The sequence below is a fragment of the Planococcus citri genome, chromosome 1, assembly GCF_950023065.1.
Source record: "Planococcus citri chromosome 1, ihPlaCitr1.1, whole genome shotgun sequence".
Classification (NCBI taxonomy): domain Eukaryota; kingdom Metazoa; phylum Arthropoda; class Insecta; order Hemiptera; family Pseudococcidae; genus Planococcus; species Planococcus citri.
The window spans coordinates 8,447,281-8,473,518 of NC_088677.1; the positions used below are offsets into that span (position 1 = coordinate 8,447,281).

The following is a 26,238-nucleotide window of genomic DNA, read 5'->3' on the forward strand; positions in this document are numbered from 1 at the left end:
CCATTTGCGTTTTTTACAAGATCTAGATGATGTACCCAACTCAAAGTGTAATTTTTGGTTGAGGGGGGGGGGGGGTCATACAAACCCCAAAAATGCAAAAACATCAAAATCAATTTTTTTTGAGATGTGACCTTATTACTCCCGAGGTGCGATATCTCAAGGTCACTGACCCGCCTGTCTGGCCTCTAAAGATCGTCTGTGTTCCGAGCTGGTCTCTTGAGGCTGTCTGAGTGTCTGTCTAGCTGTCCAAGGTTGTCTGTTTTCCAGTCAGGCCTTCTTAAGGCCATTGACCTGTGTGACCAGCCTCTCAAGGTCAATCCGCCCATCTTGTCTCGTCTCATCTCATGTGTATTTCTGTCTGCTGGCCTCTTAAGGTCGTTGACCTATGTTTATGGATGGCTTTCCAAGGTCGTCTGATTGCCTGCCTCATTTTCTAAGGTTATTGACCTGTCTGTATGGCCTCTCTAGGTCGTCTACCTGCTTGGCTGGCTTCTTTAGGTCGTTGACCTGTCTGTATGGCCTTTCAAGGTTGCCTGTCTGCCAGCTGGAAGAAGAAAGATGAACGGCAGGAAGCTATTGTAATAATGATACTGTTTCTGTCTTGACCAAAAAAAAAAAAAAAAAATAGTTGTCTGACCGAGGAAGTACACAAGCACTTTTATCAATTTTAACAAAAAAAAAAAACTTCTCATCACAGATTGAAATTGGTTAGATGGGCATATTTCGCTCTTGTACATATATGTAGGTAGTATAACATCACTTGATAAAAATTCAGATAAATTCGACTAAAACGATAATGTAGAGAGGAAGTTGACATAAAGTAATTCACACCCTGTTCAGTCTGATTTACATTATTATAGGCATTACATATACATACATATATCATCGAGTGGAATATTTGTTTTGTATGATCGTAATATTTAACCAAAGTACATTCGTAATAGAGAATTTTATTTTTAAATATGAAGAAATGTATCTCTTTGTTAAAGTTGACAATGCTATTATGGATTTTAAATTTGCACAGTGCAAGTAAGTATAGGTATAAGTACCTAATTAAATATGTATGTACAATGTACATAAATCTATCTTGTAGATACGAGTAACTATGGTGTTCGTTTAGAATACACCTACCTACCTACCTACCTATTCAACTTTCAACTCATTACCTACATTGAAAATTAGTGAATGCTTATTCCACATAAATGGTTATCCGTTACCCAGCCGAGAATAATTTCATTTCAGAAAAAAAAAGTATTTCAAGAACCATTTTCCCGTCTTAATGCAGTATTTTTATTTTGATATTTTTTTGCAAAAACAGAAACTACCTCTTACGATTCCGATGATTATGAAGATATTTGTAATACTGGAGCAATGCGTTTTAATGATGAAGAGCACGACTTGAAATTCATACCTGAAATTGTCGTATGTCCTCGAGGTGGTTCGATACAACTGGAATGTCATGCATGTGGTAAAAAAATGGTTCACGATTATTTACTCAATGATTATTACACCGATTCAGAACTCGATGACTTCAGCTACGAGTCATCAACGAGTCACTGGTGAATTACCTAAATGAAATTCTCTTGTAGGATCACGAAAACCAGATATGCAATGGTACAAGAATGGTAAGTCTATTCGCACATCGACGCACTCAAATCAAGAAATGAGCCAAAATAATACGATATTGAAAATCAAGGATTGTACAGAAAGTGATTCCGCAAAGTATACTTGTAAAATATCACTATCACTGGGCGGCTCATGGTACGTCTCTGGAAAGATCCGTTACATAGTTCATTTGGATAATGGTAAGTGTGGTACTTTATGTATTTTACCTGCTGCTAGAAAACTTGAAAATTAATGATATAACGGACTTTAAGGGAATGATAACAAAAAACGAAGAAACTAAAAAAATTAAATTTCAACACAGTCTCGTTGATTTGCCAAAATTGTCAAAATAGTCATTTGTTCAGGACAAGACTTTTTCAAAAAAGCCCTGGTTTTTGTCAAATTTGCCAAACTAAAACTTTTCCAAAATTGGGTACTTATAAAGAGGATTTTTTGTTGAAAAACATTCAATTTTTCGTCAACTCGCCAAAAATATACGATCTCTGTGTTTCTGATAATTTTTATACTTAGAAAAAGGGAATTGTTTGACAATTTTAGCAAAAATTGGCCCCTTTTGACAATTTTATGGTAAATGTACACTTTCTGACAATTTTCACAAAAATAGACACTTTCTAACAATTGTCTCAAAAATGGACACTTCTCAACTAAGTTTGCTGACAACTTTCTCAAAAACTGACACTTTTTGAGTAGGGCAAGTTTGGCAACAAAAAAAAAACAGGACTTTTGTTTGGCAATTTTGGAACAAAAAATGGACTTTTAAACGGGAAAATCAATTTTAGTTTGTTTGTTTGGTGGTAGGGAGGGCTACCAGAAATTATAGACTTGACTTAGAACTTTTGAGAATTAGCATGCTCTCAAAAAAGAAGTGACAAAAAAACAAAAAAGGGCCTGCTTATCTCACAGAGAAATTTATAATGCCAACGTCTTCCTCTATCAATAATGAAAAATATTGCCCAAAAAAAGTCATTTGGAGGTAGCTAGAAAGCATCACATTAAAACTGATTATTATTATTATCTTATTTTATTTCTAAAGATCCATGGTATTCCAATTATTGGTTACATTTAATATCTGTATCAATATTGATTGGGCTTTTGCTGGGTGGTTTTGTCATTTATCAAATTCAACGAGTAAGCCAAGTTTACTTTTTTTTAAAACTGCATGTTATTACAGTATTAAGACATTAAAAAAAAATCACTTATATCCTTTTTTTTTTCTAGAAGAAAGTGAGAACACGTGGTTCAAAAAATAAAGTGGCCGAAAAAAGCAACGTTACGATAGCATAATTAAATATTGTTTAACTGCAGGTGAGTGCTTATTTGAATATTGTCTCATCGAAAATATAAGATGTTATTTCTTGAACAGGAAACTATTTCGAATTCCAATGTAGACATTTTTAAAAAATAAAATAATATTTTTCATTTTGTGTTTCGTGTGTGTTTTTTTTTTTCAACTTAATTTCAAAGTGGAAGGCTAAAATTTAAAAAAAAAATTTCTAAAATAAAAATTAGCAACTGGAGAAGTGGGAGCGAAAAAATTGCCAAAATAATTTCACAAATGCATAAAAAATTACACACCCTGTAGTTCGACATACGACAATAAGATCTGGAGGCTTCATCACATTTTTGAAACTTGATATTTCCACAAAATCTCATCAAATGGATTGGAAATCCGAAAATCACCCTGCACTCCAATTTAAACATGCTATCAAGTCGACTCAGGTGAGTTCAAGTCATTTTGGAGCCTCCAGCGACTGTTTGAAAATTCTTGGAGCGTATTGAAATTACTTATAGTTTGCAGAGTAAATTTCAGCTTTCTAACTCCATTTGATGAAATTTTTGGAAAATTTCAAGTTTCAAAAATCTGTTGGAGGCTATATAGTCCAGGAAAAATAACATTCCATTGGGAAAAGTGAGGTAGAAAGCTGAATTTTGGTATACAGGTCCATTTTTTGGTGCTGAACACGAATCCGATGAGTCCCCGGTCGTCCCTGGTGAGCTTTCTCCCCTATTGTGGATCTAAGCCCCCCAAAACCAGTTTTTTGCAATTTTCTCCCCCGCATTGCATTTTAGCAAAAAATGAGGTTAGACACAAGAATCTACGTCAAATTTCCGATCTAGTGACATATCAACTTTTCTTCTACCCTCAAGGGGGTTGGAACCACAACCATTCAAAAAAGGGGGGGTTCCCTGAAAAATACAAAACGTCTATAGGCGCCTAAGAGGGGTGAAATGGTCCCCGACAGCGTTCGAGTTGATATTCTTCGGTGTCTTCAACGAGGACGTTCACTCCCCCATTCAGTCTATTAGATCCCAAGCTAGTTACACCTGAAAAATATTGGCAAGTATATATGGGTGTACTGAACCCAGACGTCAAGGAAGCCATGAAAATCCTTTATGAAAGTGAAGGATTCGTGGTAAATATTGATGAAGATAAAAAGAAAGATCAGAAACCAACAGGCGGTTTGGTGAATTAAGAGTCGAATTTCTATGAACATGAAAAATCCTTCCATCCGGGTGTATTTCGAATATCGATGAACGATGAAAAAAGGCTGCAGAGGAAAATCAAGTTCTTGTTTTGTATTTTTTTTTTTCATCATTGTGTGATCTTGTTCTGTCATGTCGATGTAAATTTTTGTACTCTATTCGCAATCTTGTGAGGGTAATATTTGAGGATAGTCAAGTTACCACCTCGTTTGAATTTTTTTAAATAAATTTTTTGTTATTGAATCGATACTCGTAGTTCATTTGCTTTTTTTTATTACTTTTTATCTGATTTTTGTATTACTTCTGGTAATTTCAATCTTTACGATTACTTTTAATTAATTTTTTTCCAAGTTGATTGAATTATTTAATGTGTGTTTTCTGTTTTTTTTAAAGCTTTTCTGATTAGTAGATGATTGGAAAATCTGAATCATTTTTTCAAACGAAAAGTTAAAGTTTAAAATGCTCCAATAGAATAATTACCTACAATTAAAATTTTACCAAACAGAGCTGGAAATTGGAAACTCACTCTGCATTTCAACTTCAACACGCAATCGAGTTGACAGCTGGTGGGTTCGAGTCATTTTGGAGCCTCCAGCAACCTTTTGAGAATGCCTATTAGTCCAGGAAAATTAGATGAAAAAAAAGGGTCATTGGGAAAAGTGAGGTAGAAAGCTGAATTTTGGTATACAGGTCCATTTTTTGGTGCTGAACACGAATCCGATGAGTCCCCGGTCGTCCCTGGTGAGCTTTCTCCCCTATTGTGGATCTAAGCCCCCCAAAACCAGTTTTTTGCAATTTTCTCCCCCGCATTGCATTTTAGCAAAAAATGAGGTTAGACACAAGAATCTACGTCAAATTTCCGATCTAGTGACATATCAACTTTTCTTCTACCCTCAAGGGGGTTGGAACCACAACCATTCAAAAAAGGGGGGTTCCCTGAAAAATACAAAACGTCTATAGACGTTTTGTATTATATATAGGCGCCTAAGAGGGGTGAAATGGTCCCCGACAGCGTTCGAGTTGATATTAGCATGAAAAGTGGGTACCATAGAGAAACCTCCGCGCAAAAAATTTTAGATCCACACCCCCTCCCCTTTTTGCGGAACCCTCCTTTTTTGAAATTTCAGTATCACTTTCCTCAGCCCCATTTCAACCGATTTTGAAAATTTTTCTGGAGGTTATGTATATGCTTGATAGGTGACCCCACAAAAATTTTCAACCTCCTCCCCTCATATTTACCCCCCCCCCCCAAAATGGCGTTTTTCTTCATTTTTTAGGCCTATTAACAATCAAGATTGCGAGGTAAAATTTTGTAAACACGTTTTTCGGATGTATTTTTGGCCCCCAAACATCATATACTATATTAGAAATTTTTACTTTGGTGCGCCGTGGTAAAAACTTGAAATAATTTATCGTAGGGGGTGGGGGGTGAAATGGCAATTTTGAAAAAAACAACTATCAATGAGTAGGGTATCGTTTTCATATGATTCGATACCGCTGAGCACGAATATGACCTCAGATTTTTTGCTACACTCACCTACCCCTCTCAAGAGCCCCTCAGCCCCCTCAATTTTCACGATTTTCGAAATATAGTTATTTTGATGATGTTGGTGTCGTTTTCATATGATTCGACACCGCTGAGCACGAATATGACCTCAGATTTTTTGCTACACTCACCTACCCCTCTCCAGAGCCCCTCAGCCCCCTCAATTTTCACGATTTTCGAAATATAGTTATTTTGATGATGTTGGTGTCGTTTTCATATGATTCGATACCGCTGAGCACGAATATGACCTCAGATTTTCTGCTACAATCACCTACCACTCTCCAGAGTCCCTCAGCCCCCTCATTTTTCACGATTTTCGAAAGAAAATGACGATTAAAACTATTCCAGCGACGAAAGTTATACCACAGATGATGACATTAGTGATGATGACGATTAAGTGAATCACAAATTAACATTCTTCACTTTTTTTTAATAAGTATTTCGTTACCATATTTTTTTCTTGTGATTTTTTATGTAGGTACCTACTACCTAGTCATTGAATTATAAAATACATACTCATACATACTCAAGTTACAGTTATCATGAATAATTATTATGCCATCATATGCTCCGCATACCTATGCAGTCCAGTACACATACAGATTGTTACGTTTTCTGCGTGGAAAAAAATTGAAGGGTCCACCCCCCTCGAGGGAGAGCCATCTGCTGTAGCTCATTCTACGAGAAATTTTATGCACAATAACAATGAATTTATGTAATTTTCCCATAGCAATGAAACCAACATCACCAAAATAACTTTATTTCGAAAATCGTGAAAATTGAGGGGGCTGAGGGGCTCTTGAGAGGGGTAGGTGAGTGTAGCAAAAAATCTGAGGTCATATTCGTGCTCAGCGGTATCGAATCATATGAAAACGATACCCTACTCATTGATAGTTGTTTTTTTCAAAATTGCCATTTCACCCCCCACCCCCTACGATAAATTATTTCAAGTTTTTACCACGGCGCACCAAAGTAAAAATTTCTAATATAGTATATGATGTTTGGGGGCCAAAAATACATCCGAAAAACGTGTTTACAAAATTTTACCTCGCAATCTTGATTGTTAATAGGCCTAAAAAATGAAGAAAAACGCCATTTTGGGGGGGGGGGGTAAATATGAGGGGAGGAGGTTGAAAATTTTTGTGGGGTTACCTATCAAGCATATACATAACCTCCAGAAAAATTTTCAAAATCGGTTGAAATGGGGCTGAGGAAAGTGATACTGAAATTTCAAAAAAGGAGGGTTCCGCAAAAAGGGGAGGGGGTGTGGATCTAAAATTTTTTGCGCGGAGGTTTCTCTATGGTACCCACTTTTCATGCTAATATCAACTCGAACCCCTTGAGGGTAGAAGAAAAGTTGATATGTCACTAGATCGGAAATTTGACGTAGATTCTTGTGTCTAACCTCATTTTTTGCTAAAATGCAATGCGGGGGAGAAAATTGCAAAAAACTGGTTTTGGGGGGCTTAGATCCACAATAGGGGAGAAAGCTCACCAGGGACGACCGGGGACTCATCGGATTCGTGTTCAGCACCAAAAAATGGACCTGTATACCAAAATTCAGCTTTCTACCTCACTTTTCCCAATGACCCTTTTTTTTCATCTAATTTTCCTGGACTAATAGGCATTCTCAAAAGGTTGCTGGAGGCTCCAAAATGACTCGAACCCACCAGCAGTCAACTCGATTGCGTGTTGAAGTTGAAATGCAGAGTGAGTTTCCAATTTCCAGCTCTGTTTGGTAAAATTTTAATTGTAGGTAATTATTCTATTGGAGCATTTTAAACTTTAACTTTTCGTTTGAAAAAATGATTCAGATTTTCCAATCATCTACTAATCAGAAAAGCTTTAAAAAAAAACAGAAAACACACATTAAATAATTCAATCAACTTGGAAAAAAATTAATTAAAAGTAATCGTAAAGATTGAAATTACCAGAAGTAATACAAAAATCAGATAAAAAGTAATAAAAAAAAGCAAATGAACTACGAGTATCGATTCAATAACAAAAAATTTATTTAAAAAAATTCAAACGAGGTGGTAACTTGACTATCCTCAAATATTACCCTCACAAGATTGCGAATAGAGTACAAAAATTTACATCGACATGACAGAACAAGATCACACAATGATGAAAAAAAAAATACAAAACAAGAACTTGATTTTCCTCTGCAGCCTTTTTTCATCGTTCATCGATATTCGAAATACACCCGGATGAAAGGATTTTTCATGTTCATAGAAATTCGACTCTTAATTCACCATACCGCCTGTTGGTTTCTGATCTTTCTTTTTATCTTCATCAATATTTACCACGAATCCTTCACTTTCATAAAGGATTTTCATGGCTTCCTTGACGTCTGGGTTCAGTGCACCCATATACTTGCCAATATTTTTCAGGTGTAACTAGCTTGGGATCTAATAGACTGAATGGGGGAGTGAACGTCATCGTTGAAGACACCGAAGATACCTTGAATTTGCCCAGCAAACCAGATGAACCTATCTGCGTTGTTTTCTAAACGGTTCCTCAAATCGATTAATCTGGTAAAGAGTTTGTCATCTCCTTTCACAAACATCCATAACCACTTCTTGGCATGCTAAGAAATGGTTATGGATGTTTGTGAAAGGAGATGACAAACTCTTTACCAGATTAATCGATTTAAGAAACAGTTTAGAAAATAACGCAGATCGGTTCATATGGTTTGCTGGGCAACTTACAAATGAGGATAAACTGGTATCTTCCGGCATCGCTCGAATATTCAGTAGCTAATTCTGTTTTTATTGTAGAGGAGCAGCTGTAACATGGACCAATCGTAGGGCTTCATCTTCATAATCGATGATCTCGGGCATATCATTCTACATAGAACAGGGTGAATAAAGAAATAATTACTATCAACTACTTAATTTTAAGACCAACTAAAAAGAAAATCTAGAGGTATACTATTCTTACCTCGCCGTTATTGTGGATTGGCGCTTGGGTGCTCAAAAAGGTGCAGTACCACAAGGAGAGTATACTATGAAAAATACACCGTACTGGCTCATGTTCATGGTGAGGCTTTAATAAAATGAATAAACAGAATTTGAATTTTTAGACGTTAATACGTATATGTATATAGATTGGTACTGTAATTAAACAGTTTTCATTTATCCTCGGCGATAATTTTATCACACAGAATTTTCTCGTAATATAAGGCCACAGTGTTCATACCATGCAAAAAGTACTAATCTTTGATCATTTTATTACCATAGGGTCAAAAAGTAATAGCCTATCATTGATTGATAAGAGATTATTTTTTTCAATAAAAATTATCTTCACATCGGTTTGGATTTTGGATACCTACTTACCTACTTTTACAGGGTGCGCAGAAATATCATGAACCCCTAGAAAAGGTTTCTGCCAAATATTTCAGATGGTCACAGGTCACAGTGAATGATAATACTCAGTGATATCACATGATTGGTTGTTATTTCAGGTTAGCAACCTATATTTTTAATGAAAAACTTCCTTTGGGGTTCACGATATTTTTGCGCACCCCGTACTTGGGTATAATTAAGTAGGCAGCTAGGTACAGGGTGCCCAGAAATATCGAGCACCCTTAAAAAAGTTTTCTACTAAAATACTTTGGTTGGTCACAGTGAATGATAATAATGATAGCACATGATTGGTTGTTGGACTGGAGAAATAACATTCCACCAATCAGATGCATCTATTTCACGTTGCCATTGCCAACCTATACTTTTAAATGAAAAACTTTCTTAGGGGTGCTCGATATTTCTGGGCACCCTGTACAATGTACATAGTATATCTAGGTATCTGTACAAGATTCGTGAAAGTTGCAGGACAGGTACAAAATTTTAAAACTTGCTTTAATGATAAAATTATAGTAAAATAGTCCATCGAGCATATTTTTGATTAAAAATAGTAGGTACTCGTAATATTTTTATTGTAAAAATACGAGTACTTACCTACCTCATATACTTATATGTACCTAGATATTCTTGAGAATTACAAGGTTACAGTGTTGAAAAATAAAGGCAAGCATGGGCTATTGATAGGGTCCACCGAAGAAACGAGGCAACCTGCAAATGTGGGTATCCAGAAGAAACAGCAGAGCAATGTGCTGACCCCTTGTCAGTGGTTTGGTGTTGGATGACCAAGTATTCCTCTGAATCAGTGTTGGGGAGCAAAATTGTTTTTGTTCCGGTTTAGGCTCCGGCTCCAGCTTCTGAAATTAATTTGTTCCTCGCAGTTTTGTGAAAGATCACACCCAATCACGTGATCTGATCACGATCACTTTTCAAGTGAATGATCTGATCTCCGATCACCGGAGTTCAAAATTTGGTGATCTGACTGTGAACGGAAATGAACTTTATAGTGTGAATTTGGAATTTTTTGACGTAATGAGAGTAATGAGACAGTCATTGTGGAAAAACTTGAACAATTGAGAGGAATTTGAGATTATTCATTGGCAAAAGCAGTGTTGTCATAACGAATTTTTTTTTTCGTTACGTTATATCGTTTCGTTTCAGATTTGTGAAATTTTTCGTTACGTTATTTTTCCGTTATTTCGTTGCACAGATAATTCCGTTACGTTATGTTTTTCGTTTAACGTTATTACATCACTTTGTTTTTCCGTTATTTCGTTATTTCGTTTCGTTTTTCGTTATAGCACAAACATGCCCAAATTGGGGGGTTTCTCTGAAAAAAAAAAAACTGAAAAAAGTACAAGGTTGGTCAGTATACCTAAAGTGTACCTTCATTTCTCAGTAACTTTATGCAATTTCATTCCAACTTTTAAGCACTTTTCTCTATTTTTGCAACATTTTTTTAATAGGTGAATTTTTATGTCAATTGAGCCACTTTATGCAGTTATTTTTATGAAATTTTTCCAATTGTCAGTATGTACTTCTATTTTTTAGGATGTCTAACAAAATTATTGAAAAATGACAAAATAGGACTTAAGTACGACTTTCAGCAGGTCATCTATCCAGCACTTATGGAATTTTGGGGGGGGGGGGGGCAGTGGTGTCGAAATTTACGTTCAAATTCTTAACCAAACAGTTCAGTAGGACTAATGGGGCCAGTATAGGACCTGTCAGACACCTTGATTTTTCGATACAATTGATGTGTATTTTTCTGCTCATAAATTTTTACATCAATTTCATTTTCAAGTACAGTATTTTTCAATTTTCAAACTAACTTTTTCAATTTTTTATTGATGAATCATTTTTTAATCATTTTTCCCAAAAAATTGAAGAAAAAAGCGAAAAAAAAACGAAAAAAAAACAAAAAAATAACGGAATTTTTTTCGTTTTCCGTTTTGTTATAGCATTAAGATTTTTTGTAACGTTATAATTTCGTTACGGTTTCTTCTGCAACAAATTTCGTTTTCGTTTATCGTTACATTATTATAACGGAAAAAATTCCGGTTTTTTCCGTTTTTTCGTTTCTTCGTTACATTATGAATAACGTTATGACAACACTGGGCAAAAGTTGCTCAAAGTTCATCCGATCATGATCATGATCGGAAATGAATGTGATCTGAACGCGTTCACTTTTAATTGATCTTGATCTGATCTCAGATCATATTTTTGTGATCTTTCACACCACTGGTTCCTCGCTCCGGTTCTGCTCCGCTTACAAAAAAATAACGGTTCAGATTCTGCTCCACTCCTGGAATGCTAAAACATTTTGTACCGCTCTGAGGTTTCGCTCCGACTGTGTTTTTTGTAATAAGTAGTACTGAGTAGAGCGAAATCCGCCGTTAAAAACCAAAACGACAAATTTTTGTCAAAATAATGAAATAGACTTCCAAAACACCAAAAAATACAGGAAAATTGCATGTGGAGCCAAGCAGAACACATTATTACTGAGCAAAAACATTTTGCTCCAGACTTTTTATGGTTTTGTTCCGGTTTTTAGCGGTGTTGTTCCATCAAATTCCATTTTTTTCACTCCAGAAACGCTCCGATCCGGAGCAGAATTCATTTTTTTGTTCCGGTTTACGGTTCAGCTCCGGAAAAAACCCAAATGTTCTTGCGATTCGGTTCCGATTCTGTTCCGCTCCCCAACACTGCTCTGAATGTAGCCATACCATCACATTTGGAGTATATGAGAAGCACAATTTGAAAGCTCTGGGAAGAAGAAAGATGCGTCACATAGTAGGATGATGACACCCTAAAGGCTCCGTCAGGGCCTATTCTAAGGCGCAGCTCCGCACATTTTGTGCAGTTCCAAAAAAAATGTGCGTAGTTCCAAATTAGTTTGCGCAGTTCCAAAAATTCAGCTGCGTACCTACATTTTTCATTTTATTCATTTATTCATTAAAAACCATGGATTTTTACTTCTTTGAAATCAAAATTCCCTTTGCATTCTGATTATAAGTTGAAGAGTAGAAAAATTGTTCTCTCATTTTAGAAATAATGCTGTTCTGTTTCACTCAGTGGAGGACTGGCCTATGATGTTACCAGGCGATCGACAGGGACCCCGAGACACCAAGAGGCCCCCAGGGCCATATTTAAACGAAAAAAAGATGATATTTTCACACTCTCTAACAACAATTTTTGCAAATTTCTGCCCTCGCTTCGCTCGGGCCAGTTTTATTTTATTTTATTTCAAAATCTCAATTTTCAATTTTAGTATCTACATTCAAATTCTAAAATTGTGTGGTCAAAAAAATAAACTTATCAGTTATACCACAAAAAACATCGTTTTTTATCTCTCAAAATACAATACAAATTTTTGAAATTTTCCACCCTCACTTCACTTGGGCCTCTGCCCGTTTTTTTTTCAGATTGAAATCGAACTTTTATTAAATCTATTAGGTATTCAAATTTCAAGAAATGTTCTAACAAAAAAAAAACACTTTTCACCTCAAAAAACGTTGTTTTTCTAATTTTTGAGAGCTTTTGCTCTCGCATTCCTACATACTTTTAAAAATGTTTTAATTTCCTGAAAACAAAAAATTTTGAAGTTATGAAAATTAACTTTCTGTATCAAGATTGATGTTGTTTTGCGTTTCAAATTATCAATTTTTCACAGCTTTCGCCCTCGCTTCGCTCGGGCTATATCATTTTTCTTTCATTTTCTCTGACCAAAATTGATGAAGAGTACAAACATTGACTTCTAGCATTAAAAATAGGTATTTAAGAGTCATATTAATAGACGTTACTTGGAAATTGCTTGGCTACGTAATGATTTTTAAAGCTAATTTTCCAGTCATGATTGAATTTTTAAAAGTGGATCTATCATTGAATTGAGAGATTGGATCCTAAAGTAGGTATTCATATATTATTTTAAAAATATGAAATTTTTAATTCGTTTGCTAGAAAAATTGAAAAGAAATCCGCTACTTAGCTGAGCAGTCCTAAGTATCGTTTATAAATATGGCTCTTAATGTTGTTTTACTTCTGAAGAATCATTAATTTTCAAAAGCTTTTGCCCTCGCTTTGCTCGGGCCTTCATTATTTTTTAATCGGTCGCATTGTGAGCTATGTTTGCGCAGCTCCAAATTTTCCTTAGAATAGGCCCTGGGCTCCGTCACAGGGGTGAAGAAGCCTCCAAGGCTGGGGCAATCCAGTGGATCAAGAGGGTAGAAGAACCTGCCCCCAATGATGTTCCTGCTGAAGGCCTCATCACAGGGGTGAAGAAGCCTCCAAGGCTGGGGCATAGGTACCAGTGGTCAAGGGGGTAGAAGAACTCACCCCCAACGATGTTCCTGTAGGTACCAGTGTTCCTGAAAGGTAAGTATTGGAAGGGTGTATACAGAGTGGCGCAAAAGTCAGTATTCCGATTTTCACGTTTAGTTTTTCGTAAATAAATCAAAAACTAAGCATCCTAGAAAAAAACTAATGACATTACGTCGATTGGAAATTTAATTCTCTACAATTTTCCTCAACATCATTTTTCCATAAAATGTTTTTTTCCCCCTCCATTCCAATTTTTATGAAACGCAGTTTGTAGGTAAATTTTTGAAATACTTTTGAAAAATTTGCAAACTGCGTTTCATAAAAATCGGTCTGGAGGCGGAAAAAAGCACTCTACAGAAAAATGACGCAATTTCAAAAAAGCACAACACTGAAAAAAAGCACAATGCAATTAAAAAAAAAAAAACAGCAATTTCAAGAAAGAAGAACAACGCCATTTCAAAAAATAAAACAGCACAACGCAATTTTGAAAAAAAGCACGACGCAATTTTGAAAAAAAAGCACAACACAATTTTGAAAAAAAAGCACAATGCAATTTTGAAAAAACGCAATTTGGATTTCAAAAAAAAAGCACAACACAATTTTGAAAAAGAAGCACAACTACAGAGTAAATTCCGGATTTCCAGCTCTGTTTGGCAAAATTTCATGGAGATTTCGAGCACGGAAAAATCTGCTGGAGGCTCCAGTAATTTCCAAAAAGTCGCTGGAGTCTCCAAAACGACTCGAAATTTACCTGCAGTCGACCGCATAGCGTATTGAAATTAGTTTACAGAATAAATTGCGGCTTTCCGACTGCATTTGATGGAATTTTGTGGAAATTAGGTACAAGTTTCTAAAATCTATTGGAGGCTCTAAGAATTTTCAAAGTCGCTGGAGGCTCCAAAATGACTCAACTCACCACCAGTCGACTCGATAGCTCGTTTCAGTTGGAGTGCAGCGACGAATTTCGGATTTCCAACTTCATTTGACAAAATTTTGCAAGTTTCAAAAATCTGCTGCAGGCTCTAGAACTACTCAAAACTTTTTGAAAAGGTGGTCTAAACGACAGGCCCGACAAATAAAAGATTTTGCCCGACCAAAAAAGAAATTGAACGACAGAAAAAAAAGTTGAACGACAATCATATGTTTGCACAACAGATAAAAAATGTCCACGACAAATAAAAAATTGAACGACGGTTTAAAAAAATTGAATGACAACGGTAAAAAAAAAATAACGACAGAAATATCCATTAACACGTCTATTTTTAATTTTTTTTTAATCCATCAACACGCCTATTTTTACCAAAAAAGTTACAAATCGAATAAAATGAAAAAAAAATTAGAAATTTTCTTAAAATGATAGGAGGGTAATTCTCAAAAAGTGGTAAATTTTGTGTACATAGCAAATTTCTCAACGGTTTTGGCATAATTTTTGTTTTATTTTTTTTTATCTATGCAAGCATCACATTTTACATTTTGATTTGGTATTGAGATTTTTAGCCCTCCTTTCATTCGTGTACATTCGGTTTTATACCCCAAATGTCCTTCGACTTGTGTGTCACGCGCCATGTTTTTGAAAATGAATGATTTATATAAAGTGTAATGATCTTCATTTTTTTCGTTGAAAAAATTGAAGAATTCTCATTATCATAGAACGCAAAGGTAGGTACTGTATTATTCTGCAAATTGCAATCTCAATAAGTCCATAGGAACCTCAGATTTTACATTTGAAAAATTGTCACACAGTTTTTGCACCAATTTCAGGGCAACTTTTAAGTAAGTATATTTTTGCTAGCTTCCCAATCCAACATTTTATTTATTGTTTTTTCGTGTATTTTCAGATTTGCAATTGGGTAAATTGTTCTGTCGTTTAAAATGTTATTCTGTCGCTCAGACATCCTTTTTTGTCGGGAGGACTTGTCGTGATTAATAATTAAAAATAGTCGCTCTGACTCATTATTTTGTCGTTGAAAACCTGTCGTTGTAAAGACCTAACTTGTCGCTACCACACCATTTATTGTCGTTTGCTGGTGTCGTTCAAACACCCTTTTCTGTCGTGCGATTATATATTTCCCAATTAAAAATCGCGCTGGAGGCTCCACAATGGCGGGAAATTGTAAAATTTGGATTTGGGGGGTTAGTTTTATACAAAATACAGCGATTCGCGTAAATTTCGAAAATTTCCACACAAACTGGGAAATTTTTTGATTTTTTAATTTTGAAAAAAGCTGGTCAAAAAACCACTCTTGAGGTGCCACTCCCAAAATCGGCTCATATGTAGATAAATTCGTTAAACAGGTCGAGTTTAATACCCAACTCGATTTTTAGCTGCCCAGCTGCATATTCACACCTTCTGGAGCAAATTCAAAATTCTGAAGAAATTGAAAAATCGCGCTGGAGCCTCCAGAATGGCTGGAAATCGTGAAATTTTGATTTGGGGGGTTAGTTTTGGACAATATACAGCGATTCGCGGAAATTTCAAAATTTTCCACACAAACGGGAAACTTTTGATTTTTTAATTTTGAAAAAAGCTGGTCAAAAAACCACTTCTCAGGTGTCACTCTCAAAATCGGCTCAATTGTGGATAAACTCATTAAACAGGTCGAGTATAATACACAACTCGATTTTTAGCTGCCCAACTTCATATTCACGTCTCCTGGAGCAAATTCAAAATTCTGGAGAAATTGAAAAATCGCGCTGAGGCTCCAGAATGGCTGGGGAATGGTAAAATTTGAATTTGGGTAATTAATATTTGTTTTGGGACTTATTTTGACCATTTGTACTGATCATGTACGTACTTTTTTTTTTTTAAAAAAAAGCATAAAATAATTGAATTTTTAATCGCTTTTGTAATTATTTTTTGTGATTTGATTTTTAAAATTTGGTAGGTACTTTTTAAAAATTTTTAAATGTATCAAAATTAAAATTCTTACGTCGTCGTCCTATTTTCACCTTCAAGTTTAACAATAAAATTTCAACAAATTTTTTATGGAAATTATTATCAAATTGAAAAACATTCATCAAGTTTTGCCAAAGGTCGAAAATTTTCAAAAATGTTATCTGAATTTGTAAAAAAAAAGGTTAGAATTATCTATACGTTATTTGACTATATTTCACTCTAATTTTGTCAGGACGTGAAAAATTTTCTTTTCAGCACGGAAAAAAATATTCCTAGTAAAAATTACAAAAAAAAACTAGTAACTGTGGAATGGTCTCAAAAATAGTAAAATTTACCATGAATATCGTAATAATTACCACATTCTTGGTAGAAATTACTACATGTAATAATAGTTACTTTTACAAAAAGAAATAGTAAAATATACTATAGTGTTGGTAATTATTACTAACACTATAGTATATTTTACTATTTCTTTTTGTAAAAGTAACTATTATTACATGTAGTAATTTCTACCAAGAATGTGGTAATTATTACGATATTCATGGTAAATTTTACTATTTTTGAGACCATTCCACAGTTACTAGTTTTTTTTTGTAATTTTTACCATCACTCAACAAAGCAATTTATGATTAACTAGGTGTACAATATGATGATGAACTAAACGAAAGATTGAAAATAGATTTTTTGAAACAGTCAAATTTCACTGTTAGGAGGGCAAAATGTCGTCACTGGGATAAACAGTGAAAAAAGTACTTCTTAAATCAGTTACTTACTTATTTAAAATTTTTTACTGCTGACCACGTATGACTGTTCGATACAGTAAAAATACTTCAATTTTGACTAATTATTCCGTAAATAGTTCACATTTGACTGATGAGCAGTAAATATTTACTGAAAATCCAGTCAAAAACTACTAAAATGTGGTCAGATCCCACTAGCTGTTAAGGCAGTGAAATTTGACTGTTTCAAGTTTAGAGAGTATGTATGGTAACCTATCACTTGCGCATACTAACCATATTACACAAACACGCATTGATATAAGAGTAAATGTGTAAGTAATAGGTACTTACAATATCTTTTAAACAACACACATCAAATAACTCAATAGTAGCTTTTAAACAACACGAGTCAAACAACTTGAAAAAATGCATATTCACTATTAGGGTACTTTTCATTACTTAGAACAAAACGATGCACAAACATTGATATAAAAGACACTAAATAAGTAGTTGAATTGAGTTTAAAAAATGAACAGTAGTTTTTATAGTTTTAAACAACATGAGTCAAATAACTGAAATCACATTTTTCAATGTTTTCAGTTTTTCACCTCATGAAAATTACCACATAAATGGTAAATTTTACCATCTTAATAATAGAAATTACTTTGAAGAATAGTACTTTATACCTTTTACAAAAGTCAGTAGTAATAATTACCATATTCATGGTTAAATTTAATATTTCAGTAGTAATATGCACTTCATTCATAGTAGAATTTACCACATTCCTAGCATTATCTACTACTTTACATTGCACTTTTAACTACAGAGTTGGTAAATTCTACTACATAGTATTTTTTACTTCTAAAAATAGTAAAAAATACAATTGAAGCAGGGAAATACAATGTCGGCTAAGTGCCAATCACGTTTTTTACGGGAGAGCGTAAACGAGTTCGCATAACAGGTACATCTTATAAAAAGCTCTATCTCTCGGTGTTCCATAGTACAACTTGGAGTCCAAGTTGTACTATGGAACACCGAGAGATAGAGCTTTTTATAAGATGTACCTGTTATGCGAACTCGTTTACGCTCTCCCGTAAAAAACGTGATTGGCACTTAGCCGACATTGTATTTCCCTGCTTCAATTCCGAATCGTAGTATCTGTTAGTTACTATGAAATATGGTAAAAAGTACTATTTTTGTGTTAAAAATTACCACAATTGTTGTAAAATTTACCACTTAAATGGTAAAAAATACAATTCCGTTTTTTCCGTGAGACTGCTGAAGTTGTCAGAAAAAAAAAAAAAAATGCTGTGTTTAAATTTCATCTTGTGAGACCTAAAAATGATCCCTCCTTTCAAAATTTTTTGAAAGCTTCAATAACAATAAGAAACATTTTATTTTTGAGAAGAATAAAGCAATTTTCACTCCGTCTTTTCAGTCAAATTACAGCCTAACAGCTCAAGATTAGTGATTCTAGCATACACATAAAAAGAGTATCATAACTGGCAGAATTTTCGAACTGAAACTGAATAAAGCTAAATCGAAAAATCCAGCGAAAATACCTACTCCATCAGCCAAAATTTCTGGGTTTTTCAAAAACTTACAAAATTTCTCGCTTTTAGCAAAATTGCTGTATACATAATGTACATTTCTCATAATCTGCAGTCCAACTAGAAAAAAGTGCAACTGAGTTTGGCTAGAATTTTTTCATTAGAAACGCGTATGTCTCGAGAACTACATAAACCTCCTAAAGAAAACCTGATGTCGTTGATCAGAAAGGAAATTTGATTTTTCACAATACAGGGTAATGATTATTACCATTGTAAAATTTTGAAACACGTTGTACTTATTCCTGAAATAAATAATTTTAAAAATAAAATCACAAAAAAAACATCGTTTTACTCTTATCAACTATATTGGAAATGTTATGTATAGTAGGTACATAATACATATTATAGGCATATATCTAATCATTCAGTATGAGATGAATTATTCTACTTTACAAAACAATTTTCGTTTCTCAATACGAAGTCGATAAATTTTTGGGACTTTTCGCTAAATCTACGACTTGCTGGGACATCTTCCTTATCAGTCATGGTATCACGCTTAGCACAAATATCTAAAACATAGTTTCGAAGCAGTCTATGACTTAAGGTTACAATGGCATCTTGTTTAATAGACTCTTCGTAGTACTCTTCCATTGCAATAGCACCGTTAATTATGACTCTTTCGTAAAATATCGCATAATTATCATTGGCATTATAACAATTCCATAACACACTAACGTAATCGATGCAATTTTCAAAACCGATGAGAACAATCAATTCCAAATCTAAATACAACTTGATGTTCAATAACATTCTTAAAAAACGTTCTTCGATCGCGTCTTCAATCATAACAAGGTATTTCTAAAGTGACAAAAATTATAAACAGAAAAATAAATTCCAACCCAATTGCCAATTGGGAATTTATTCGCAGCATACGTAGAGTAAACTTACCTCTTTTTCTTCCGTTTCCAATTCTTTTAAACATTCTTCGCTGTGTTGCTTGTAATCATCTGCGTTTATAACGCGAGGTTGAAAAAGTTGAGTGATTATCTCCTCGGTTGCTTTGTCAACGTACTCTTAGAAATAATGTGAAAATATCTAACAAGGGAACCTCTTGAGATGTCCGCCTCCGATTTGAACGGGACCGCGATTTTTGGAAAAAGCATGTTCTAAAACCCCCAAATCCAAATTTTCAGCTGCCCAAGTTCATTTTTCGATTTTTGGCGAATTTTTGAAAATCCAAAATTGACTATTTTGGTGATTTACCTATGCTTTTTCTAAAAAAGTACGTATGTACTTGATCAATAAAAATGTTCAAAATAAGTCCTAAAAACTGATATTCACCCCCCAAATCCAATCTTCGCCATTTCCAACCATTCTGGAGCCTCCAGCGCGATTTTTCAATTTCTCCAGAATCATCAATTTGCTCCATAAGGAGTTGGGCAGCTAAAAATCGAGTTGTACGTTATACTCGACCTGTTTAACGAATTTATCCACATTTGAGCCGATTCTGGAGCGGACACCTCAAGAGTGGTTTTTTGACCAGTTTTTTTCAAAATAAAAAATTCAAAAATCAAAAATTTCCAGTTTGCGAAAAAATTTTTGAAATTTGCGCGAATCGCAGTATTTTGTCATGAACAAACCCCACGAGGGCGAATTTCGCCATTTCCAGCCATTCTGGAGGCTCCAGCGCGATTTTTAAATTTCTCCAGAATCTTCAATTTGCTCCAGAAGGCGTGAATATGAAGTTGGGCAGCTAAAAATCGAGTTGTGTGTTGTACTCGACCTGTTTAACGAGTTTATTTACATTTGAGCCGATTCTGGAGCGAACACCTCAAGAGTGGTTTTTTGACCAGCTTTTTTTTAAAATAAAAAATTCAAAAATCAAAAATTTCCCGTTTGCGAGAATTTTTTTGAAATTAGCGCGAATCGCTGTATTTTGAACACAACAAACCCCCTGAGGCCGAGTTCCGCCATTTAAAGCCATTCTGGAGGCTCCAGCGCGATTTTTTGACCAGCTTTTTTCATAATAAAAATATCCAAAAATTAAAGGGAGACCCAAGAAAGGCTGGAAATGGTGAAATTCGCTCTCGTGTGGTTAATTAATGACAAAATACAGCATTTCGCGCAAATTTCAAAAATTTTCTCACTAACTAGAAATTTCTGATTTTTGGATAGGTAAGTATTTATTATTGAAAAAAAGCTGGTCAAAAAACCACTCTTGAGCTGTCCTCTCCAGAATCGACTCAAATGTTGATAAACTCGTTAAACAGATCGAGTATAACACACAACTTGATTTTTAGCTGCCCAACTACATATTCACGCCTTCTGGAGCAAATTGAAAATTCTTGAAAAATTGAAAAGTATAGCGCAGGAGGCTCCAGAATGGCTGGAAATGGCGGAACTCGGCCTCTGTGGGTTTGATCAAGGCATATTTCAAAAATTTCCTCACAAACGGTAAAATTTTGATTTTTTTTTTGATTTCTTATTATGAGAAAAGCTGGTCAAAAACCCACTCTTGAGGTGTCCGCTCCAGAATCGGCTCAAATGTGAATAAATTCGTTAAACAGTTCGAGTATAACACACAACTCGATTTTTAGCTGCCCAACTTCATATTCACGCCTTCTGGAGAATATTCAAAATTCTGGAGAAATTTAAAAATTTGCACTGGAGCCTCCAGAATGGCTGGAAATGGCGGAACTCGGCCTCAGGGGGTTTGTTGTGTTCAAATTACAGCGATTCGCGCAAATTTCTAAAAATTTTTCGCAAACGGGAAATTTTTGATTTTTGAATATTTTTATTTTGAAAAAAAGCTGGTCAAAAAACCACTCTTGAGGTGTCCGCTCCAGAATCGGCTCAAATGTGGATAAATTCGTTAAACAGGTCGGGTATAACACACAACTCGATTTTCAGCTGGCCAACTTCATATTCACGCCTTCTGGAGCAAATTGAAGATTCTGGAGAAATTTGAAAAATCGCGCTGGAGGCTCTAGAATGGCTGGAAATGGCGGAACTCGGCCTCGAGGGGTTAGATGCAGACTAAATACAGAGATTCAAGGCAAATTTCAAAAATTTCCTCACAACGAGTGAAATTTTGATTTTTTTTTGATTTCTTATTAAATGAGAAAAGCTGGTCAAAAACCCACTCTTGAGGTGTCCGCTCCAGAATCGGCTCAAATGTGAATAAATTCGTTAAACAGTTTTAGTATAACACACAACTCGATTTTTAGCTGGCCAACTTCATATTCACGCCCTCTGGAGCAAATTCAAAATTCTGGAGAAATTTAAAAATCGCGCTGGAGGCTCCAGAATGGCTGGAAATGGCGAAATTTGGATTTGGGGGGTTAATACACCAGTTTTAAGGACTTATTTTGAACATTTTTATTGATCAAGTACGTACTTTTTAAGAAAAAGCATAAATCACCAAAACAGTCAATTTTGGATTTTCAGAAATTCGCCAAAAAACGAAAAATGAACTCGGGCAGCTGAAAATTTGGATTTGAGGGTTTTAGAACATGCTCTTTCCAAAAATCGCGGTCCCATTCAAATCGGAGGCGGATACCTCAAGAGGTCCCCTTGTAAGTACATAGTTACCTTACCTATACCTACATATCGCACCTCGGGGAGTAATAAGGTCACATCTCAAAAAAAATTGATTTTCATGTTTTTGCATTTTTGGGGTTTGTATGACCCCCCTCAACCAAAAATTACACTTTGAGTTGGGTTCATTATCTAGATCTTGTAAAAAACGCAAATGGCCTAACTCAAAATCTCAACAACATTGCAAGCTGTTTGGAGTTATAAGGGTACATCTCAAAAAACTCCACCTTTTTTGAGCAAATTTTTTACATACAAAGTGTTAACAAATAGTTTTGATTGTTTTGAATGTTTGTCAGTTAGAAATAGTCACAAGAAGTGCATTTTTTATTGGTTTGTACCAAATGGAAATTTTTTTTTAAATTGATCACTTTTCAGAAAAATGAATTTGCATATAACATGAATTGAAATTTTAGTTTTTTGAGAAAAACTCAAAAACTAAGCACTGTAGAAAAAAATTAACGACATTATGTCGATTGGAAATTTAATTCTCTACAACTTTGTTAACATGAAATTTTTTTAGACGCTTCCTTTCGCCTCCACATCAACTTTAATGAAAGGTTATAACTCAAAATGTTTTCCAAACATTGAAATATTTCCTCTTTAAGATTTGATTTTTCAAAGTGTTCTTATGCTAAATGAAGGTAGGATACCAGATCTTTAAAATGAGGTGCTATTCATTCCTCACAATTAATTATAAGTTGATAAAAATAATGAATCAAGTTTTAAAAAAAAAGAAAATCACTCTCCTGTAAAATTTCACTTTTTTGAGATGTGACTTTATTACTCCCGAGGTGCGATATATTCCAACCTCAACGGACGTTATCAGCCATAAGAATACATACAATTTTTTGCGGAAAAACTGCAAATTTTTCGATTGTTCGCGAGTTTTGGTAAACTTTTAATTAGTCTTAAATTAAAGCCAATGAAATTCCCTATCGATTGATACTAATTTTTCATCATTTAGAAGAAAATTAACGATTTAATGAATACTTTTCTTTACCGCGTTTTTCATACCATATATGCCAACTTTGAACTAAAAATTGTCGACATTTTCAGTAAACCTATGCATACTTGAATATATCAAACTGTTCGGTATTCCTTCCTCTTTAAAATGATTTTTTACCCAAAGCTGTAGAAGCAACCGTTCAAAAGTATTCGAAGTTTGAAGCTGCGAAAACAAGGCAAAACCCAGCTACGGACAGTACGTATTGAACTTTGAACTAAAATTACTCGAAATTTTCAGTGGACACCTAGGTATTTTATTATATCAAAATGTTCGGTATTTCTTCCTCTTTAAAATGCTTTTTTACCGAAAGCTCTACCTTCAACCGTTCAAAAGTAATTGAAGATAATGTCACCAAAATGTTGAAATTGTGTTATCACTGTTATCAATTCAAACAATGTGTTGATGAATAATCTATTTCCGCAACTTTGATCTGCTTCTACAGCTTTGGGTAAAAAATCATTTTAAAGAGGAAGAAATACCGAACAATTTGATATATTCAAGTATGCATAGGTTTACTGAAAATGTCGACAATTTTTAGTTCAAAGTTGGCATATATGGTATGAAAAACGCGGTAAAGAAAAGTATTCATTAAATCGTTAATTTTCTTCTAAATGATGAAAAATTAGTATCAATCGATAGGGAATTTCATTGGCTTTAATTTAAGACTAATTAAAAGTTTACCAAAACTCGCGAACAATCGAAAAATTTGCAGTTTTTCCGCGAAAAATTGTATGTATTCTTATGGCTGATAACGTCCGTTGCGGTAAACTGGATCCAAGATGGCGTATGCGAGTACTTCCCTTTATAGTGCTTTATTCCAACCCACTTGGAAATACACAATACATTCGAATTATTTACCTTCTGGTCATTTTTCAATGACTTCATACTCGTATTCGTTAAAAGATATCCATTCAATATACGACCAAATTCGAGGTAAAAACGTCTGTAGACTTTTTGGACGCGTCTCTTGAATAATTCCTGTAAATGATATGCAAATACTTACATCATTTTAACTGTATATAAATTCCAACCCACTTGGAAATAAATTCCACGCATTTAGTATGTATTTACCTTCTGATATGCCTTTTGCAATGACTTCTTATTCGTGCAACGTTCTCCTTTGAATGTACGATCATACCAATCCTCCAACCGGTCCAAATCGTACGAAAAATGTCTGTAGACTGTCTTCTCGACGCGTCTGTCAACCAATGCCTAAAATATTAATACCTACATGAAAATACTCAAATCATCACATAAATTAATTCTAACCCTACTCGAAAATTTATTCGAAGCATAAAATAGTCAATCTTACCTCTTTCTGTTTCTTTTGCAATGTTGTAATACTCCTTACACCGTATCCAGTGAATTTACTTATGGCCTGTGGCCGAAACACAGCCGAGATCATCAGTTTGACTGGAGTTGGACTCGAAAATAATAACATGACTAGTTTATTAGTTTATACTTAATTGATTTAAAACCGAAGAAAAATTAGTTAGTTTTAAATCTTTTGATTCTCATCTTTATTCTCGTCTAGTTACAAATTTTAAAGAAAGCCATTATCAAATATTCAAAATTATTACACCATCCATCCTAATCCATCCACATCCTTATCAATATCAGTCACTTTGCTGTTTCTCTGTTTCGAGTGTGGTGTGCTTCGTGCTTGGTGTGTGGATGTGGTGTCGTGTCTTGTTTGTATGCGTGCGTGAGGATGTGGTGTCAAGTGTTTTACATACGTTTTTGTTTTTATTTTTTTTTATATACCTACCTATAAATTTCGTCTCTCTCTGTGTATGAGCATTTCAGCATTTGTCTCTTATTAGTCTTATTTCCAAACAAATTAAATATAAAAAAAATTTGATCCGCCACGAAAAGAAATGTGCAGAAAATGATAAAACAAATCGCGATGGTTTAAGTTACCCTGAATGTAAGCAGAGCAGATTTTTGATCGGATAGAAAATTTTGAGAGGATTTTCAAAAATCAATTACCCTTACCTTACCTGTGATTGATTTTTTGATTTGACGACTGACGACTGGCGAGGAAGTACCTAGGGTGTACGCTTTTCAGTCAATTTTCAAAACTCAATTGCAAGGGTTTTTCGAAGGTTTTTGGAAAGGAGAGGAATGCAATAAAATAATCATGATAAATTTTTGATTTTTTTTCGACGAATTTCTAATTTTCTATTAAAAAAAAAAATTAGGCAAAAAAAAAACATTCACGCATTTAGCGTGAGAAGACCGACTTCTCACTAAATAAAAATATTTTACGAACAAAGGAGGAGTCCCGATAAGGCCACTTTTTGGGCCCCTCACAGTTATCGACTCGACTACTCTTAAAATGTTGTAATAAATATCCCAAATACGAATCCGTGATTAGTTAACCCAAAACGACCATTTTTTGGGCTCCAGGGGTTCCCAAAGTTGTGAATAAAAAAAGAGTTTTAGAAACCACTGACACTGAGTAGGTATCATTTTCAAAAACTTTTTAAGCGTAAAATATCTGTTTGAACTCGATAAACGTTATGCGGGGTGATTTTCTTATTTTCGACCCTTAGGGGCAGAAATTGGGGGGGGGGTTTCAATTTTTGGAAAATTTTTGTAATCGCCATTTTGACCTTACCCCTTTGAACCCCGCTAAAAAGCTTTCTACAGAATATTAGTATCCGAAACACCTTCATCCTACCAAATTTTGAGCTCAATAAAATTTTCCGCTGGTACTCAAAAATCCAATTTTTCAATTTTTCGTAATTTCTATATTTTAGAAACCCCTGGCAAACTGGAACCGTGCGATTTGCGCCAAACGTAACGTTTTGAGGTATATATTCAATAATCAAGATGAAAAAGTTAAATTAAGCTCCCTGTATATTCGTAATTTTGAACCCTTTTTTTAGAGCCCCCCACTTTGGGCACCCCTGAAAATGGCGTTAATGCATATTTTTTCAAACAAATTCAAGAATTTACATTTGAAACACACTAGCAAGTGCTCGATAATTTTTCATTTGATTTTTCCTGTAACTTTCAAAATTGAGCTATTATTGGTCAAATTCTGAGATTTATACTTCGTTGAAATCCTGAAAACGTGAATTTAACATCTTTTCGAAGAGTTAAATCTCAGAATTTGACCCAAAATAG

The 26,238-nt window shown here is 34.6% G+C and overlaps 2 protein-coding genes and 1 long non-coding RNA gene across 4 annotated transcripts; 1 reads left to right on the forward strand and 2 right to left on the reverse strand.

Annotated features, from left to right (window-relative positions):
• Positions 1-832: 832 nt before the first annotated feature.
• Positions 833-3,051, forward strand: LOC135846653 (fibroblast growth factor receptor homolog 1-like). 2 transcript variants are annotated; one of them, XM_065365889.1, is made up of 5 exons: positions 833-1,029; positions 1,319-1,468; positions 1,590-1,805; positions 2,660-2,754; positions 2,848-3,051. In XM_065365889.1, the coding sequence occupies exons 1-5, from the start codon at positions 963-965 to the stop codon at positions 2,908-2,910; spliced, it is 591 nt and encodes a 196-aa protein (XP_065221961.1). In that variant the 5' UTR covers positions 833-962; the 3' UTR covers positions 2,911-3,051. The 2 variants fall into 2 exon arrangements, with proteins under 2 accessions (XP_065221961.1, XP_065221954.1); XM_065365882.1 differs by having other exon boundaries at positions 834-1,029; positions 2,845-3,051.
• A 4,593-nt stretch (positions 3,052-7,644) lies between these two features.
• On the reverse strand, positions 7,645-10,340 carry LOC135846670 (uncharacterized). The gene is made up of 2 exons (XR_010558998.1): positions 8,600-10,340; positions 7,645-8,505 (listed from the first exon to the last, which is right to left on the reverse strand). It is a non-coding gene; the product is annotated as an uncharacterized LOC135846670 (long non-coding RNA).
• An 8,509-nt stretch (positions 10,341-18,849) lies between these two features.
• LOC135846845 (uncharacterized) lies at positions 18,850-24,735 on the reverse strand. The gene is made up of 5 exons (XM_065366174.1): positions 24,419-24,735; positions 24,178-24,318; positions 23,965-24,084; positions 19,452-19,574; positions 18,850-19,361 (listed from the first exon to the last, which is right to left on the reverse strand). Exons 1-5 carry the CDS (start codon positions 24,545-24,547, stop codon positions 18,948-18,950), a joined length of 927 nt encoding a protein of 308 aa, XP_065222246.1. The 5' UTR covers positions 24,548-24,735; the 3' UTR covers positions 18,850-18,947.
• Between the last annotated feature and the right edge of the window lie 1,503 nt (positions 24,736-26,238).

Excerpts from the sequence above, each read along its gene's own strand:
- LOC135846845 (XM_065366174.1), bottom strand. The coding sequence starts at position 24,547 with ATGTTATTATTTTCGAGTCCAACTCCAGTCAAACTGATGATCTCGGCT. Across the intron at positions 24,319-24,418 it reads TGCAAAAGAAACAGAAAGAG|GCATTGGTTGACAGACGCGT; the intron begins GTAAGATTGACT and ends TTAATATTTTAG. Across the intron at positions 24,085-24,177 it reads TGCAAAAGGCATATCAGAAG|GAATTATTCAAGAGACGCGT; the intron begins GTAAATACATAC and ends TATCATTTACAG.
- LOC135846653 (XM_065365882.1), top strand. The coding sequence starts at position 963 with ATGAAGAAATGTATCTCTTTGTTAAAGTTGACAATGCTATTATGGATT. Across the intron at positions 1,030-1,318 it reads TTTAAATTTGCACAGTGCAA|AAACTACCTCTTACGATTCC; the intron begins GTAAGTATAGGT and ends TTGCAAAAACAG. Across the intron at positions 1,806-2,659 it reads CATAGTTCATTTGGATAATG|ATCCATGGTATTCCAATTAT; the intron begins GTAAGTGTGGTA and ends TTATTTCTAAAG.